At 41.0% G+C, this 17,508-nt stretch overlaps 1 protein-coding gene across 4 annotated transcripts; it reads right to left on the minus strand.

Annotated features, from left to right (window-relative positions):
• Positions 1-463: 463 nt before the first annotated feature.
• On the minus strand, positions 464-7,093 carry LOC148853757 (serine/threonine-protein kinase STY13-like). 4 transcript variants are annotated; one of them, XM_088985109.1, is made up of 8 exons: positions 6,800-6,870; positions 6,516-6,630; positions 5,925-6,184; positions 5,218-5,350; positions 4,926-5,121; positions 1,575-1,699; positions 1,328-1,486; positions 464-994 (listed from the first exon to the last, which is right to left on the minus strand). In XM_088985109.1, the coding sequence occupies exons 3-8, from the start codon at positions 6,053-6,055 to the stop codon at positions 680-682; spliced, it is 1,059 nt and encodes a 352-aa protein (XP_088841235.1). In that variant the 5' UTR covers positions 6,056-6,184; positions 6,516-6,630; positions 6,800-6,870; the 3' UTR covers positions 464-679. The 4 variants fall into 4 exon arrangements, with proteins under 4 accessions (XP_088841235.1, XP_088841233.1, XP_088841232.1 ...); XM_088985107.1 differs by lacking the exon at positions 6,800-6,870 and adding an exon at positions 6,943-7,093 and having other exon boundaries at positions 5,925-6,630; XM_088985106.1 differs by having other exon boundaries at positions 5,925-6,630; positions 6,800-6,926.
• Between the last annotated feature and the right edge of the window lie 10,415 nt (positions 7,094-17,508).

A 17,508-nucleotide genomic window follows, 5' to 3' on the forward strand; every position in this document is an offset into this window, starting at 1 on the left:
TCATGTAGCCAACCCAAAATGCTTGGGATTTAAGTTTAACTGAGCTGAGAATCATGGAATTGATATAGGTGATACGGATTTTAACAATAATGTCAAATTAATAACAAAAACCTGGCCCACCAGTACTGCCTTTATCTTGATGATGGCTATTTTAACTACCTTTCTCCTACCTTGTTGTTGGACATACAAATTACAGACTACGGAACTGGAACAAACACGGCCAACAACCTCTCTTCCATGCATAGCACTTGACTTAAAAGTTAAAACTAACCTTTCCACATTTCCAGTAACAATTAACGAGCCATGGCAGGATTAATGGAGTTGATGTAACGATTGCTAACTGGGATCTTATAACCACACGGCCAACAACCTCTCTCCCATGCATAGCACTTGACTTAAAAGTTAAAACTAACCTTTCCACATTTCCAGTAACAATTAACGAGCCATGGCAGGATTAATGGAGTTGATGTAACGATTGCTAACTGGGATCTTATAACCATGTATATTTTACAGCACCACCCAGATACAAGGGAGCATCTTCAGCCACGTAATGACACTTGAAATTAAACATTTACTGTTCATCCATGTGTTTGTGGGATCGGAGCCCAGTTCACTAAACCTCCCAAACAGCAATTTGGGATCCTAGCAGACTAAATCCCATGTTTTTTCCATCTGGTAATCAGTAACACTGGTTGAAACAGAAGAAGAAACTCCTTGGTTTGTCTTCCATCTTGGCTTTCGGGATCTCCCCCAAGTCATCTCGCACAGCCATCAATGAGCTTGTACCTGGGGATTCTGGAGGCAGAACTTCATTTTTGGAAGTAAAAATAGGAGATGGAATCATGCGTTCTGGTGGTGAAAGGGTTGATAGATAATGTAGGAGCATCTGCACAATTTGGCTGAAGTTGGGCCTGGCATTTGGGTCCTCCTTCCAGCATGAAGCTAGAATTAAAGCCAAATCGTCAGGGAGGTTTTCTAAACTTGGCCTCACATTCTGAAAAGGCAAAACAATGCTCTGAATCATCAATCACAGAAATACTCAGGCCAAATAAATGTTGGAGGATAGCACAAAGCCACATTACGTGCATACAATGCATGGGGCAGAGCCAAGATTCTTCATTTAAGGGTGGAAGGGGACCCTATCACCCCTACATGTATCAAGGGTTTTTTTAAAACTGATTGGCAACCCTACCATCAGTCAATTTTGGATATCCTAGTGGACCTCTTGACAAGACTCCTGCATTGTATTCTCAGGATTCATGCAGCTATTTGTCTGTCTGAGTATCAGTCTCAAATAAAATAACCAAATGAATAGAAATAGACGTACTTTAAAAGCAGCTGCATAGGCTGCCTGTAGGTTTGACATGCCTTCGAACGGCAATCGGTTGTGTAAGAGTTCCCATAAAACAATTGCAAAGCTGTAGGCATCAACCTTGTGGTTGTAATGCTTCTTTTCCCCATGCCTCAATGTGACTGTACTGTACAACTACACCAAATAAGCCAGTCACTTATGTTGTAAAATGGTCATTCAAAAAGAATATACACACACAAAAGAGGATTCAAATAATATATACCTCTGGGGCCATCCAACGGTATGTGCCTGTTTCAGCGGTCATCATCTCTGTTACTGACTCCTCTCTTGCTAAACCAAAGTCCACAAGTTTTACTGTTTTGTGGTCTTCAGTTAATATCAAGTTTTCTGGGGAATGATAAAATCCGATCATCATTATCTCCTAATGGCTGGCATTTCATTTTCATTTCTAAGGCTGGATAATGTAAAATCCATGAGAACATATTATCAAGTCATAACATAAAAGGATACATCTTAATGTACATAATATTCCAGTTTAAAAACATAATGATGTCATATACTCATTCACAAGAATTAAATGTACATCAGGATACCTAACCAGCTAAAACAAAGTGTTAATTTGGCATGCTTAACCAGCGATAAATTATTGTAAAAATGATAAAAGAGACATTGTTGCAGAGGGAGACCTGTTACCTTCAGAATACCAGAGCACAACTTATCTTTGAGAATGCATTAAAAAAACACACTAATATAAGTATTCTATATAATGAACAAACTACAATTGGTAGGGTATATTAAGGGGAAAATGCACCCATGCTTGGTCCATGTCTTTATTTGTTCTTGAATGTTAAATCGTCTTCAGGATATTTGGAAGAAAAATAAAGATGATTAATAAATTTAGGTACCTAAAGTTTCAGCATTCAAAAACTGATGAACAAGAAGGTTCACTGTATGTACTATTATTGTTCTTTTTCTGAATGTAATAAAGAGAAACCCACATGGCACAGAAGGAAATAAACCGACTACCACATCTTGATTTTCTTAGTTAAAGAAAGGGCCTGCATATGAAGTACTGAGAGCTGTGATAAGATGCACATTTTGGTCATAAGAATCTTAGACACCAACTCATCCAAAGCCATACTGATATTGTTCCTATATAACATAAGCAAGTCAAATGCAATTTGCTCTTGCATGTATGGTAAACCCCAATCAACTTGAACAAAATATAAATCATGACTCAACCTATGCAAAACCTGAAGCAGATACCACTTTTTATCATTTCCTAATTAAGTGTACCATCGTGCAGGAACAAGTCCAATATTTTACCTAGATATAAACTTTGGTTGAAAGTGTTTGTATGTATGTGTATTGTCACTAGGTATCCAGGTCCTTCACACACCATGGTGTGTGAAGCAAATTTAGTTGATAAACCATTGAGCACAGAAGAAAGAATAAACAATTAAAAATGCAATTCAGCCAATGCAATGCTAGGTATGAGTTGGATGAGCACTACTTCTTGTCCTGCATCCTACTGTGTCCCTAATTCACCTTAGATTTGAATGAGTCTGACACGACTAGAGGACATGATTTGTATCATATGATGTATTAAACCTTGGTGATGTGAAATTTTATATGTTTGGAATTTTTGCAATGCCATTAATTGTGATTTAACTTATATTCACTTGTGAGGCTTTTATTGCATAAAACAAAATTGGAAGAACATTTTCAAGTATTCAATCCACTTTAAACAAACATGCTTGAAATATTTTCAAGTATGTATGCTTCCTATGGAGAGATTCTTCATGAACAATCATGTGCCTTGGCAAATCATTCCATATATTAGTTAAGCCACATAACCTCTTCCACTTCAGAAAGATGAACTATCATAGGAAAAGAAGAGAAAGATCTTTTACGTGAAATAATCATGGGAGTATACAATTCTATGAAAGATAAATATTGGATGCATTCAATTCCTTTTCATTTCCCTTCTTTCTCTTTTCCTCATTTTTGTGGGGAATATTTTTATAAATATAAGTAAATTAAGGATCTAGTATTCACTTTATTCAAGCTGTCCTTAGGGCTTAGCCTCAGCACTAGCACCATTGGTAAAGGGAGCAGCATTGCCTCTTGTGTATAGCATTTTTTAAATTTTGAATGGACCTAAAGCTTATTACTGGGTAACCCAATTTGCATCCCTACCCCTGTGACAAGCAATGCTAACATAAATTTAAAAGCAATAAGTTACATAAACAGTCATAAATCAAGAAACTAAAAGTTGTGGTCTTATGGAGGAATTTATCTTGAGCTCAATGAATTGGAGAATTGAATACTACTTTTGGGTGGAACCATAAGCCATTAGTGCTATGACTATGCATTATCAGTGATTAAAATAGGAAGAAAGGAGACCATATGGAAATTCATTGGAGCAAGTTTCCCCACAAATATATTTCTTATGAAGCTCCACGGTGTAACAAGTTGAGAATGCAATTTCAATTTTGAATGTTCATCTATCCATTCTGAGCACCCCTACAGGAACTTAAGGCAATACAAAAGCTGCCCAAATTGGAGATATGACTATTGGAACAAGGGCATTACGGCCACTTTATACACTGAACTATATGAATTTAAACACATTTCTGATGTACACAACCTATTTCTCTTTTACATTGAAATTATCCCCATCTTGTGCAACAAATGTGCTAACTTAACAATCCTTACCAGATAACTTTCTACATTGGCTACAAAGGACAATAATTGGTCAAGCAAAGAAGAGTAGTTCTGGTCAAAAGTTTCAGAAGGTTAACTAAAAATCTGTATTTGAGCAATAAAACAGGTAACATCTTAAATAAAAAAGTTACACTGAATAAATCAATACAACCTAAATACTCTGAGAAATATGTTCATGAAGATTAATTAATTGAGATCTGGATATATGAAATCGGCATTTACATTCTTTGCAGAAGATCCAGCAATTATAATACCAACCAATTATCTTTGTAGAGTGTAAGTACACACCTTACAACAGTTCTCCATCTATATAGTAATGAATACAATTACACTCGTACTATTTTCTTTCTTGTTGCAAATAGGTTTGAGATCATTTGCAAACATAGATGCAAAACTATGGCAATCCAGGTCCAGGAAAACCATAAAACATCCCCAACTAATGAAAGCAATATAGGTCCAGAAACGTAGAGAACTACCAAGTTCCTATCCCTTATATTTGAGCTTTACACACACACACACACACCAAAAAAAATTAGTTGAGGGCATATGCACCCAAATAGATGATAAATGGGGGTTTAGGAATCAAAAAAAACTCAATGACTCCAATCTTGCCTTGCTTGTTAAATGGATGTGGAGATTTGGGGAGGAGAGTAATAATTGGTGGAGGAGCCTGATTGCTTCCAAATATAGTGTGGAGAGAGCTAGGGGGTAGACGGAAAAGGACATGAGTTAAAATAGAAAGAAATGATTTAAGCACTCAATTCAACAATGGATATGGCACTGAACAGAACATAATGGTGAAAGCGGATTCATGTAGCCAAGCCCATATAATTGGGACAAGATTTAGATGATGATGATGAATGGTAAAAGAAGATGATAGGATTACCAGGTTTTAAATCCCGGTGGATGATCCCATGTGAGTGCAAACACTCCATTGCTCGAGCGATATCAAGTGCAAAACCAATGGCAACACGCATGTCCAAACACCTAGGCCGCATGTTCAGCAAGTATTTTCGTAATGAACCACCCAACAAAAGCTCCGTTACCACTACCATGACAGGTTCCTTGCATGCCCCGATAAACTGTCAATACATAACGAGAATAGTTGGTTAACATCCATGAGATGAAACTCAGGATATTCCTAACCCTCATTAACATCAATGAGATTCTAATACCACCTTTACTAAATTTTTGTGTTGAACTCTAGACAGCATTGCAACTTCTCTTGCGAATCTCGCCTCTCTCTTAGCAATCTCTTCTGGGGTTTCTCCTCTATGAACAATTTTAACAGCAACATTCTGGTTTTTATATCTAAGGAAAACCCAGTAGACTGATCAGTAAGATAACTAGAAAACAATTCTTCAAACAATCCATACATATTTACTTTGGGAACTCAATTGCAGGTTTCTGTAGGTTGAATAGGATTTATTAATGAATGTTGTTGTTCGGTTGCAACGATATTGATGGAATTAGAAGATCACAAGGCTAAATTTGAAGAGTTTCAAAATAAAGGCGAGTCTTAACTTTTCAAAATGATAATAATAAATAGCAATATGGGCAGATTCAGTATCCGAACCAGAATTGTTCAGGACACCAAATTCTGAATAGGCAGCAAAAAAAAAAGGAAAGGAAATTAAAATCCCATTGGGTGTTATGAATCTGAACATTTCTATCCTTGGTAGAAATTCAAGAGCAAGAACAAATAACGATCTTTCAAATCTAAAAAGGTGCTTCTAATGAAAAGTAGAAATTGTCCATAAAACCAGAATTATGGTTTTCCAGACAACAAAATGAGAAACCGAACAGTTAGAGACCTTAAGTCACAAAACCCAAAGACCAAAATTCACCCAGAAAGGAACGGAACAAAGAGACCTTGCTGACTTACTTTCCTTCGAATACTTTGGCATGAGCTCCTTCTCCAATCCTCGGCCCAACAAAGAGATGTCTCGGATCGATCAGCCACTTGGCATCCAAACGGAACTCATCGACTGAGTAGAACCCATTTCCAGATTCCATTTTTCTAATATAGGAAAGAATCTACCATCTATCTAGCAACGGAACTCTGTACTCATCGCCCATTTATGGTAAAAAAGAGATGAAAAACACAGTCTCCGAAAGGCCTTTCTACTTGGATAAGCTGACAGCCTGACATGAAACGGAGAACTATGAGAGACAATGCTCCGTTCTACTCTCACGGCTGGGCTTCCCAACGCAATTTCGTCTCAAAGATTTAAGCCCGGGGATCAAACTAACAGATGCTTTTGCTCAGGAGGCAAAGAATATAAATCCACATATCTAAGAAAGATCACCCCAACAGCCCATCGATAAAAAATACAAAAATCTATCCGAAACCCGACGAGAAATTAGAACCATATAGATAAATTTTTATTGGGAATAGAGCAAATCACCCTGAAATGGAACAGGAGAGGAGAGGGGAACCAATCAGTAGAAAATGAAGATCTTCGTTAAATCTTACCAACCCAGATTGGAGTTTTATTTGATGGGTAGTGGGTCGAGCTTACTAAATCTTCTTTGTGTGTATGCATAACCTCTCTCGATCTGCGGACAAAGCCATGGAAGGAATTGAGTCCCTGTCAACAAAAACAAATAAAAAAAAAACCATTCAAGTGCACATGGAGAACTGATACTCAACATGGGGACAACAACCCCACTCAAAGAAATGCTCAGACAAGCTCCTACTTTCTCTACTCTTCTAATTTTCGCTCAAAAAAAAAACGGAAAACATTTTAAATTACAAACTGGTGATATCTAGTGCTTCACATTTCACGCTATATTTCTAAGCGTGGAACCAGTGTAATCTGGATCTGACTGATGAGCTAAGGTTAGACGAGGACATGAGTGTCATCTTATGAACCATAATTACGCCGTGTAGTCGGGAATACCGTAGACGTGTTATAGATATCAAGGGGCGTGGGACCACTACCATCTGATCTCATGGATTCTACTGGTTGACAAACATGGTTTTGTGGTAGATGATGGAGCGGCCTGGAAACAAACAAAAGGTTCTGTGGTACTAGATGTAGAGTATCAGATGGTAGGTTTTGTTCCTGGTTAGCTACGACAAAGGCCCTATTCGGCTATTCCTGTTGTTTATTATTGCCTGTCTTTGTTTTACTGTGGATGGTGATTCCATAATACGAGGACAAAGAGTCAAGTCCCACTGTGTAGTGGGTCCCAACATAGAGCCCCCCCCCCCCAATCATGTCTTGATTGTCTTGTAGCTTATAGATCATCGATCTATCATGTGATCATGTCACCAGGAAAGGTCATTAGTTCTAATCCAAGGCTGGAAGAATTCATTCAATGATCTTTGATGCGAATGATGAAGGAAAAGACCGGTGATTATCGCCAATATTAAAAAATATTATATATCATCTTCCTTGTTTTTTCTTTTTTTCCCCATTTATTGTTCCTTTTATGTTTGACCCGGAAACATCGCCAAAAAAATCGAACCCATAAACGGGTGGTATTTTTTTTTTTTGCTTGAGAATTCAGATAAAACGGGTGGTTTTGACGCCCTTAATTTGCACTTTAAGTTTATATTTATATCTCTCTCTAACTCTTAAGGGTTCAACCGTTCAATTCAATAATTTTATGGTCTAGTATACATTGACTTAGAACCCTAGAGAGAGAAAGAATAATAAGCTCAACTCCCCCGTGAACCGACGCAAGTTGGGGTACCACTACAGCAACCAGCACGATCTTATTCTTACAGCACCGACTCTTAAGTTACTGATCAAGGAAGTCAAACATAAATCTTTATTTAACTTCTCCGTTAATCACCGTACTTAATATTTGTTTAATAATGAGGCTGAAAGAAATGGGCCTAGAGCCCATGAAGAAGAAAGTGGGAGGAAGCATCCCCCCATGAACAAGAAGCTGCAACATAAGGATCTCTCGAGCAATAAACATATATCAAATAGGACCTCATGGGCCATTGTCAAGGGGACATGTCGTGCGTGATGGGTGGGGCGCCTTTGCTCTCTCTATTCTTTTTTTTTTTTGTTTTGTTTTCTTGCTGCAAATAATTAAATATTTTGTGTGGTACCTATCGATCGACATATATTAATAAAATTGTTCATTTAGCTAAGATTGTGGTTTCGGTGTCCCTTCGTATTTTATACTATTATTCAAATTTTAATTACAAAAAAAAATCAAATAAATAGTGATGAACATAACAAAGTAGATCACACGCGTTCTTGTTCACATATTTTTATGCTCTTGTCTTGGTTATATAATTTATTTACAGCATTATTATTATTAGAAAGAGAAAACAACGAAGATTAAGGTACGGACAAAGGACCTAGAACCAGTACACATCCGAAGTGAACAGGTTAGGTTGGGCTGATGGGAAGTACACAAAAAATAAATAAAAAGGAAATTTTCAACAAGCAAAAGAGATGCTTCTGCTTTTCTTTTTCAACTGCACGAGAGGGGCTTTCAAACATAGACTCTACCTGAAATGTCTATGAATTTCATTGTGTAAATAAGCAAGTTGTGAGATTTCTATTTCCTCTGAATTTTGGGTTTGGCCAGATTGCAAGATTTGAGTTCAATTCAAATCTTAGTAAGTAAATCAGGTCTGGCACTCGGGCTAAAAGCTCGCTCCGTGCTTTTTAGCTATGAAAGCAATTCAAGCCCATTCTGGATGATGAGGATGATTGAGATTGTAACTATTAAGTGACGTGCCTCAAAACTTAGCCGGCCCAGGGTTCCATTGGGCTCCACATACGGATAGAGCAGTGATTATTTATCGCCTGTTTGTACTGTAGACTGTAGTTTCTGTAGATAAGGTTTATCGGCTCCCAGTCGTACAAACGTACACACGTAAAACAAAAGCGCCAGGTACGTAACCCACCGTCGAATATTTAACAGCAAAAGGGTGTTTTTTTTTTTTTAACAGCAAGTCAAATGAGACCATCCGTTCAACAAACCTTATTGAACAAATCAATTTGAGTCTATGTGGCCCATGGTTTTGAAAACCGGACCGGACCGAAAAACCGGGAACCCATTTTCCCTAAAAATCGGATTTTTTTTTTTTTTTAAAAAGCCATTGATTTTGATCAGTGAATCGCTGAATCGGATGGTTAATGTTTGAATGGTTTGGACTATTTTTTTATTTTTAATTTTTTTTTGATCGATTCAGTCTTTGATTGATTTTAAAAACCATGATGTGGACACAAACCTAAGGAATCTGGAGGAGGAACTGAGGAAGGCGGGGGAGTCGGTGGGATTTTCTTCCCCCTCCAATTTTGACTCATTCTCACGCTGCTGAGCGATAATGACTTGGTATTTGTTTGGTCTGGTAATTGAAATCTTAAATTCTCGATTTCTCTCTCTCTCTTTGGGAACATTTGGTATAGAAATAAACAGGATGAATACAATTCACGTGTAGAGAGAGAGAAAAAAGAAGAAGGTGGTTGGAACTGAATAATAAAAGGATAAGGGTGACAATTATATGAGGGCGGGACTGTTGCTGTAAGGGATGCCCCCAAAAAATGAAATAGAGTCTTGTAAGATAAGATAAACCAGGAATCATAACTTCTTCTGACACCAACCAACACACACACTTGTATTATATTGCACATAAATCTCATGGCATGTTCCCTTTACCTTCTTCCTTCTTTTTTAATTCCATTACTGCATAGAGGTGTTGTGCCGAATTAACTAATTAAGAGAACACTGATCTAAAATAAAGAAGAAGAAGAAGGAGGTAGAAGAATTAATGTTGTTGGCCCAGCCTGACCCACGAACATAGCTGCAGAAGGTATCTCATCTTCTGTTCTGCACGAGTGCATTGGGCAGGACTGGGCTGCACAGTATTCTTCAAGTGCCTGAGATTTCTAGTGTGATACATAAATCAAATATAAAATTAAGGTGATTGATAGTTGATACCCAAACCTCCGAGTCCTCGCCCATAAAAAGAGATAGAGAGATGTATGTATAATACATTATATGTCAAGGAACATTCTGTGTTGCACTGCTTCTCATTACTCCTAACTCTTAAGCAGTTGCTTGCTGTAGTGTCTAAGCAACTTAGACGTAGAATATTGAAACCAAACCTCTCTATTGTTGGCAATGCTCAACCTCACAAATTAATATGCTTAATCCAACAATAAGGCCATCAAAATGACAACTGGGGGCGCTTTTAACCAAAATCACTACTTCCATCTGAAATGGCATATTCCCAATCCCAAATTGCATCAAGTTTGATTTTTCGTCGGCACTTGGCTGCACATGCAATCTGCCATACTATAAAACAAAATGCATGCACTGGTGACTGGTCAGATAAATTCTATATATTTAATGTTAAATTACGAATTCAATTAGGCCCCACAAACTCTTACCCTGTTTCGGCTGATATATATGTATGAGATTGAGATGGGTGGGGTGAACCCCAGAATCCCACACCGCTGAGCCTGTGACTGGTCGTCTATGTCACCTCTATTATGCGCCACCAGCCCACCACCTTGTGTTATTATTAGCCATATTAATTTGTTCAGATAGCACAAATTAGGAATAGCTTTATTTTGCCACTTGACAGATACGGTTTGGTTTAACATTTGCCTAATAAAGCTCAGAAATATGTAGAGTGCAAAATTTTGTATTTTCTATTATTTTATATGTATTTATATTTATATTCTTTTTAAATTAACCCTTTATTTGAAAGAAGTATAAATACAAATATGTAAAGTATACAATCTTAGTAATATATTCTTCCCAAAGTAAGCCTTAGGAGCAGACGATAGATGGGCCACCAAACAATTTTGAAGCTTTTGAGCCCTTCTCAACCAGTTGTCTTGTAGTGGTTCATAGTGTCATCTGAATGCCTTCATAAAATGTCTTGTCGTGCAAAACCTATTTCACAATTCAAGTATTATATGTAAATCAAATGAGCCAATGCCAATTGTTGAAAAGCTCCAACTTCATCGGTTGTGTTAGACAAGTTGATATTGTCTCTCTCTGCTAACAACTATATATACAAGTCCATCTACAGTCTCCCACTAGCTAGTATATCCCATAGAGGGAATAACAAATTAAAGGGAATTTATCTCTATATTCTTCGATTATAAACTATGTCTTAATCTACGTTACAAAAAAGGGAATAATTGTGAATCACGAGTAAATTACTAATACATCATATTGATCAAACGTCAATTTCTTATGCAATAAACATATAACAAACAGGACCGGATCCACTAGACACAATATAGGAAGCACCTTAGTTGAGTACTTTCTAAATATTATGACAATTATTAAAAGTTGCCTCAATCGTTTTTAAGGATAGGTTGACGGTATTTCAAAAGACAGGTATTAAAAAAGGGTAAGTTTATAAAGACCCCCTATGCATTATAGGGTATGTGACAAAGACCTCCTTATACTTTATTTTGTGAGAAAGACCCCTTGCACTATGACCATGAGACAAAGACCTCCTTCCGTTAGCTTTTCGTTCAAAAACGTTGTTGCAATATTTTTTAATCCCCATATTACCCTTGTAATAACTGATGCAGCACAATCCGGACACTCCTAACTGGCGGACACTTGGCTCCTAACTGGCGGACACTTGGCTCCTAGCTGGCGACGGACGGTACCTGAGAAGAGGAAGGTGAAGGATTCCTGGGGAGCTCGCCCGATTGGAATACTCCGATGCTTAAGTTAGAATACTTGGGAGAGCTAGAAGGGATGCAAAGAGAGCTAAGAGTGCAGATAACACTAGATCAGTAAAATTCAAGGTACCTTCGCCCCTTCGACCTTGGGGCCTTTAAATGCAGATGTTCTTGTTAAATCGGGCGTAACCATCACTGGCCCTCTTTCACAGCCGTTATTTGCCAGGGCTGCGCAGGTAACTGTTGCAGAGTACTGCCCAATCGGATGAGAGACACATCCCGAAAAGGACAGACGCGCCACCACCTCTCGAGAGACGTGGGTGCAGTTTGTTGGGCTGGCAGGGACTACGCCGTCAGTCAAGACACGTGATGCAGTCTGACGGGTATGGTCTCGTCAGATAAGAAGCTTCCTAAGAACGCCGCGTTGCTTAACAGCGAACTGCTTTGTAGCGAGTTATCCCATAGCAAGCTCCTGGATGTATCCCGAGATAATTCCGCCTGAGGTTGCCTTTGGGGCAGTCTTCTTGCCTAAGTATTGGAGCGACCTAATTCTCTCATATCGCGAGCTGGGATAAACTTGACTTAGAGTATTCCCTTTCCACAAACTGGGGTCCATGAGCTCGCGCTGTGGTGAGCTCATTTCGTGGCGAGTTGTAATGTAGCGAGTTGTCTTGCGAGGACCTTAGTGAGCTCGTTACTCAGTCGTAGCCAAGCTGTCATGCTGAGCTATTGCTTACGTTGAATCACGTCCACGTGTCACTTTATTAGAAGGTCGGGTCAAAGCACCCTCCATCAATTGCCTCCCACTCTTTGGGCTAAGGATTCTACCTTAGCGCGAGGAATTCATGGAGTGTGACAAGTGGATTTGAACCGAAATTTAAACTTGATTGATTGATCGCATTAAATGCACACGCGGATGTCAGGTGATTTCTAGACTTTTCGAATGCTAAAAAGCACGCCAAAATGGCTCTCACCTCCGGAAGTCATGCAGCCAGCATTACCTTAATCATGGAAGACATGTAGCTAGTCACATTTCGGTTTCAGAAGATGTGCGATCAGCTTGACTGCGAACCGTCATATTTGCCTTAATCTGAGTCGTCAGTTTGTGGGCATAGTGGCTATAAATAAGAGGGCCCCAGGCCTCATTTCCTTTACACCAACTTGCCTTGCCTTTGGATTCTGAGGTCGCGCTTTCACCTAGCTGCTCGAACTCTTCTCCTGTTCACACCGTCTTTTTCGGTTCAACTTTTTCCTGGTGAGTCTTATCGCTTTGTCAGCAATGTCAGGGTGCCCGTACAATGTCTTTCCCCAGGGCAGTAACCAAGATGACACCCCTTCGAGCTCGGGGAGAGCTTGGGGGCAGGCTCCAGAGGCTTGGGAGGCCTCCGACAAAATGGCTTCCACCTCCTGGGGTAAGGAGTCGGACAGCTTTGGTCCTTCCTCCATGTCGATGGAGAGATTCAGGACCTTGGTTCTTCAGTTCAACCTTCCCAGAAACCTCATCTACAATCTACCATCCGGTGACTATCCTTGGGAACATGGTCACGATGAGATCGTGATCTTCCAGAAACAGCTCATCGCTGGCCTTCGTCTTCTTCTGCATCATTTGATAGTGGAGGCTTTAAACCATTTTAACGTTACCATAGACCAGCTTCACCCCAACTATATCCGAAAATGTAGTTGGGATGATTTCTTTATTTTATGAATAATGTCTTCCTCTTGACCTCGACATCTTCTCCACCATCATTTCTATCAATAATGCTTCCCCCGGAGCGCCTCCAGAAAGGCGTTCCTATTATTTTTCTCCCCGTCCCGGCTTCAAGCTCCTGCACGAGTTGTCGAATAGGATCCCAGCCTGGAAGCGGGACTATTTTGTAGTTTGCAACTCCGAAGGGTGGTCCTTCCCAACCCACTGGAGGGCTGCCATCCAGGATTCGGGTGTTGACTTGAATCCCAAAGTTTGGGAAACGTTGCAATCCTGGGCAGCTGTTGGCTTCCATTGGTCGGACTACTTGACCAAGGACAAGCTCGCGCAGGCCGGCCTGAGCCCCGGTAGGTTTCCTTTTAGGTCGCACAATGCCTTGTGATTTTTTTTCTAGACTAATGCCTTGTGATTTTTGGCAGCCAACATGTCTAGTATAGATGTGCGCCGCCTTCTGTCAAGCAACCAAAAGCGCAGGGCGAAGAGGTCCCGCCCTGACCAAGCTTCCACTTTCGGGAGTGTTGAGTTCGAGGCTACTGATCCAGCCTTCGTTTCACCACCGTCAGAGGTCCCACCAGTCCCGTTCAAGGGAATAACCACGGAAGGTGGCACAAAAGAACACGAGGTCATGGTGCAAGGGCAATTCCTTCCGTCTGAGTAGTCCCACCCCTTCGCCTTCCCGCAGTTCCCTACCGAAGAGTGGGAGAGCATCACCGACTTCACCGTGGCTTCGCGAAGGAACCGGAAGGCGGTCACCCACAAGGAGGTCGCCAGCTGAGGAGGGATGGACCCCAAGTAGCTCGCCAGGCTAGCATCTGCTCACTGCATGGTGGTAAGTGGCTGCTTTTTCCTTCTTTTCCCTTCTTCTCCTTCTTTTTTTCTTTTTTGACCTCGGCCTTTTGCTGGCAGGTGAACTCTGCCATTCATGCCATGGCCCTCCAAACCAACATTCACTCCAGAGACGCTCTTGCTCAGAGGTCATCCATGTAAAAGCTCTAGGGCGAGCTTGACCGGGCCCGAGGTGAAGTCCTTCAAGCTCGCAAGGGGAGCGAGGCCCAGGAGCTGCTCATTCAGGACCAGGAAGCACAGATCGCCCGACTGTCTGAGGAGAGTGCTCGCTACCGGGAGGAGGAGTCGAGGGTGATAGCAGAGAGGGAGCTCCTTCGTTAGCAGGTCCAGAACTTGGAGTCCACGCTCCAGGATCGGACTCGAAACTTCGACGCCATGGTGGAGGCTAGGTGAGCTAAGGCAGTGTGGGACTTCACGGACTCCCAATAGTACCACGACCTCCTGGTGGAGTGCGACTCGAGCTTCTACCACTTTGGATTTAAACTCTACTGCTGGTTGGTATGGAAGAAGTTCTCTGGGCTCAATCTTGAGGGCATAGCAATGAAGGGTCTAGATCCAGAGACGACAGACTTGGCGGAGGAGGGGGAGCCTGACTCTCCAGAGAACGACAAGGACGTGGAGGTGGCGGATCCTTGAGGCTGGTTGCTCTTATTTTTCTTTCTTCTCGGATGTATTCTGAAGTGGTTGTTCCTGAGTGTTTGGACCCGGTTTTAAATATTTCTTCTTTTGATGAACTCTCTCAGGTTGTTATGCCCTATTTTTTATTTGTTTTTTGATGAACCTCTCCCGGGCTGTTAGACCCAGTTTTTTATTTATAAGTATTAGCAGTTTTTGTTTCTTCTTGTTAAGTGTTGTGTGCTCTTTACCTTTTGCCAAAGCAACTTTACTCGAGCTGTTAGAGCTACATACAGGAAGTGGGATCTTTTGGTAGTTGTTACCCCGAGTTGTTCCTCCATACTTGCGGTAGTTTTATGGTATACCTCGAGGTGGTTATCGTAGTAAGCCTGAGCTGTATGCACTTGGGTTAAGTTGAGATAGGTTGTTCCTTATCGGGTTTAACTAATATACCGAGGTGAGCTACGCTTCATAGGGTTTATGCCCGAGCTGCTTATGCCTTCGGTATTAATACTTAGCCTTTGCCGATGAAACGATTAGGTCTTACACAATGTCTAGGTCTTAGTTAGCTCGGCGTTTTAACCCTTAGGCTGAGGGAGTGACTTATAGTCCACTCTTGGGGTTCGCCCATGCCATAGAGGTGACAAGGTCTTATCGCGCCGAGGTCTTCGTTAGATCGGCATTTTGGCCCTTATGCTTTGGGAGTGACTCGTGGTCTACTCTTGGAGTTCACCCATGCTTTAGATGCAACTGGGTCTTATCGCATCGAGGTTGTTGTTAGCTCGGCATTTTGGCCCTTCTAGGGTTTCGAGCTCGTATGCTCCTTCCTCGAGCACTCGGTTTACTCGGTAGGGTCCTTCCCATTTTGGCCCAAGTTTACCAACACTAGGCTCAGGCACCATAACTTTACGAAGAATTAGGTCATCGATGCGGAGGTTCCGCTTCTTGACCCTGGCGTTATAGTACCGAGCTACTCTCTGCTGGTAAGCTGCGGTCCTAATATATGCGAGGTCCTGTACTTCGTCAAGCAGGTCGAGGTTGGTGTGTAGCTCATCTTCATTTGCCTTGTCATTATATGCTTCTAGTCGTAGCGAGGGAACCTCGATCTCGAATGGGATGACTATTTCAGTATCGTAGGTGATGTTGAAGGGGGTCTCACCTGTAGCGATCTTCATTGTGGTTCGATAAGCCCATAGAACACTGGGAAGCTCGTCTACCCATAGTCCTTTAGCTCAGTCAAGGCGTGCCTTCAGTCCGCGGAGGATAGCTTTATTCGTGACTTCCGCTTGGCCGTTTGCTTGAGGGTGTGCGACTGAGGTAAAGTTCTGTCGAATTCCCATGTTTTGGCACTAGTTCTGGAATTTAATGTCCTCGAACTGCTTACCATTGTCAGAGATCAGTACTCGATGTAGCTCGAAGCGACACACTATATTTTTCCAAAAGAAGTTCTATACGTTCTGAGCTGTGATTGTTATGAGATGTTCGACTTCTACCCACTTGGTGAAATAATCAACTGTTACTACCAAGAACCTCCTCTGGCCTGTTACTGGTGGAAACGATCCTAGTATATCGATCCCCCACTGTGCGAAAGGCCACAGGCTGGTGAGATACTTCAGTTCGGTGGTAGGTTGATGGTGGATATTGGCATGCTTCTGGCACTTGTCACACTTTCTGATGAGCTCGATCACATCTGCTTTCATTGTTGGTCAGTAGTACCCTTGTCGTAGCGCTTTTTGGGCGAGAGCCCTGCTCCCCAAGTGTCCGCCACACAGGCCCTCATGAGTGTCGCGGAGCACGAACTCGGCTTCGGACGGTCGCAAGTAGCATAGGTAGGGGAGCGTGTAAGATCTTTGGTACAACCGTTTGTCTATTATGACGTATTTGGCTGCTTGACGCTCTACCCTTTTGGCGGCATTGCGGTCTACAGAGAGGGTCATGTGTAGTAGGAAGTTTGCGAGCGGATGAATCTAGCTCGGCTATGCTTGAACAACAGGAGCGACCTCCTCTGCACCCCCGAGAATGCTAGGCCGATGCAGGTTCTCTATGTACACGATTCTCATGGTATTATCACTGGTGTTGGCTAAATTTATTTTTGGTTTTCTCAACTCATATCTCATATCTACGATGCATGTTCCAAATATGCAACCAGAGATGGCATCAAGAAAACTAATGGGTTTTGAAGATGTTATTGTTTTGACATGCGATGACGAGAGAACCCAATTCGTTTGGAGACCATTGCAAGTTGGAACAAAGGACAAGGTTCTTCCTCCAATTCGGACTGAATTTCTCTCCACTACCCGCAAAGCCTCCAGTTCTGAATCTAGCATAACAGAAGTCGACACCTTCCAGTTCTGAATATAGCATTAGTTAATTAACTAAATCTAATTTAAAAAATTTACCCTATTTTTTTTTTATCTCTAATGCAAAGGTGTGACGTGATTGGTAAGGGGTGCCTATTATCCATTGTCGGAAAAGCTAAAGTTACTTTAAATAATTTTGCAAACAATAAAATAACTTCTTTCCTATTTGCTAAATTATATGGAAAATTTAAGTATTTAACTCGTGAAAATAGGGAAAGATTGCTTAGGGCTGTTTACGGGTTGGGTTGGGTCAGTTTACTCATGTTTTTCCAATCGATCTGACCTGGTCGAATTACCTAAAATTGAAACCGAAAA

Source organism: Nelumbo lutea, chromosome 4, assembly GCF_056320005.1.
Source record: "Nelumbo lutea isolate HS-2025 chromosome 4, American lotus-T2T, whole genome shotgun sequence".
Lineage (NCBI taxonomy): Eukaryota > Viridiplantae > Streptophyta > Magnoliopsida > Proteales > Nelumbonaceae > Nelumbo > Nelumbo lutea.

Bases quoted from the DNA above. Each gene is read 5' to 3' on its own strand.
- LOC148853757 (XM_088985107.1), bottom strand. From the start codon at position 6,055: ATGGAATCTGGAAATGGGTTCTACTCAGTCGATGAGTTCCGTTTGGAT. The intron at 1,700-4,925 runs GTAATCCTATCA...ATCATTCCCCAG, and splicing joins CCACCGGGATTTAAAACCTG to AAAACTTGATATTAACTGAA. The intron at 1,487-1,574 runs GTATATATTATT...TATTTGGTGTAG, and splicing joins ACCGTTGGATGGCCCCAGAG to TTGTACAGTACAGTCACATT.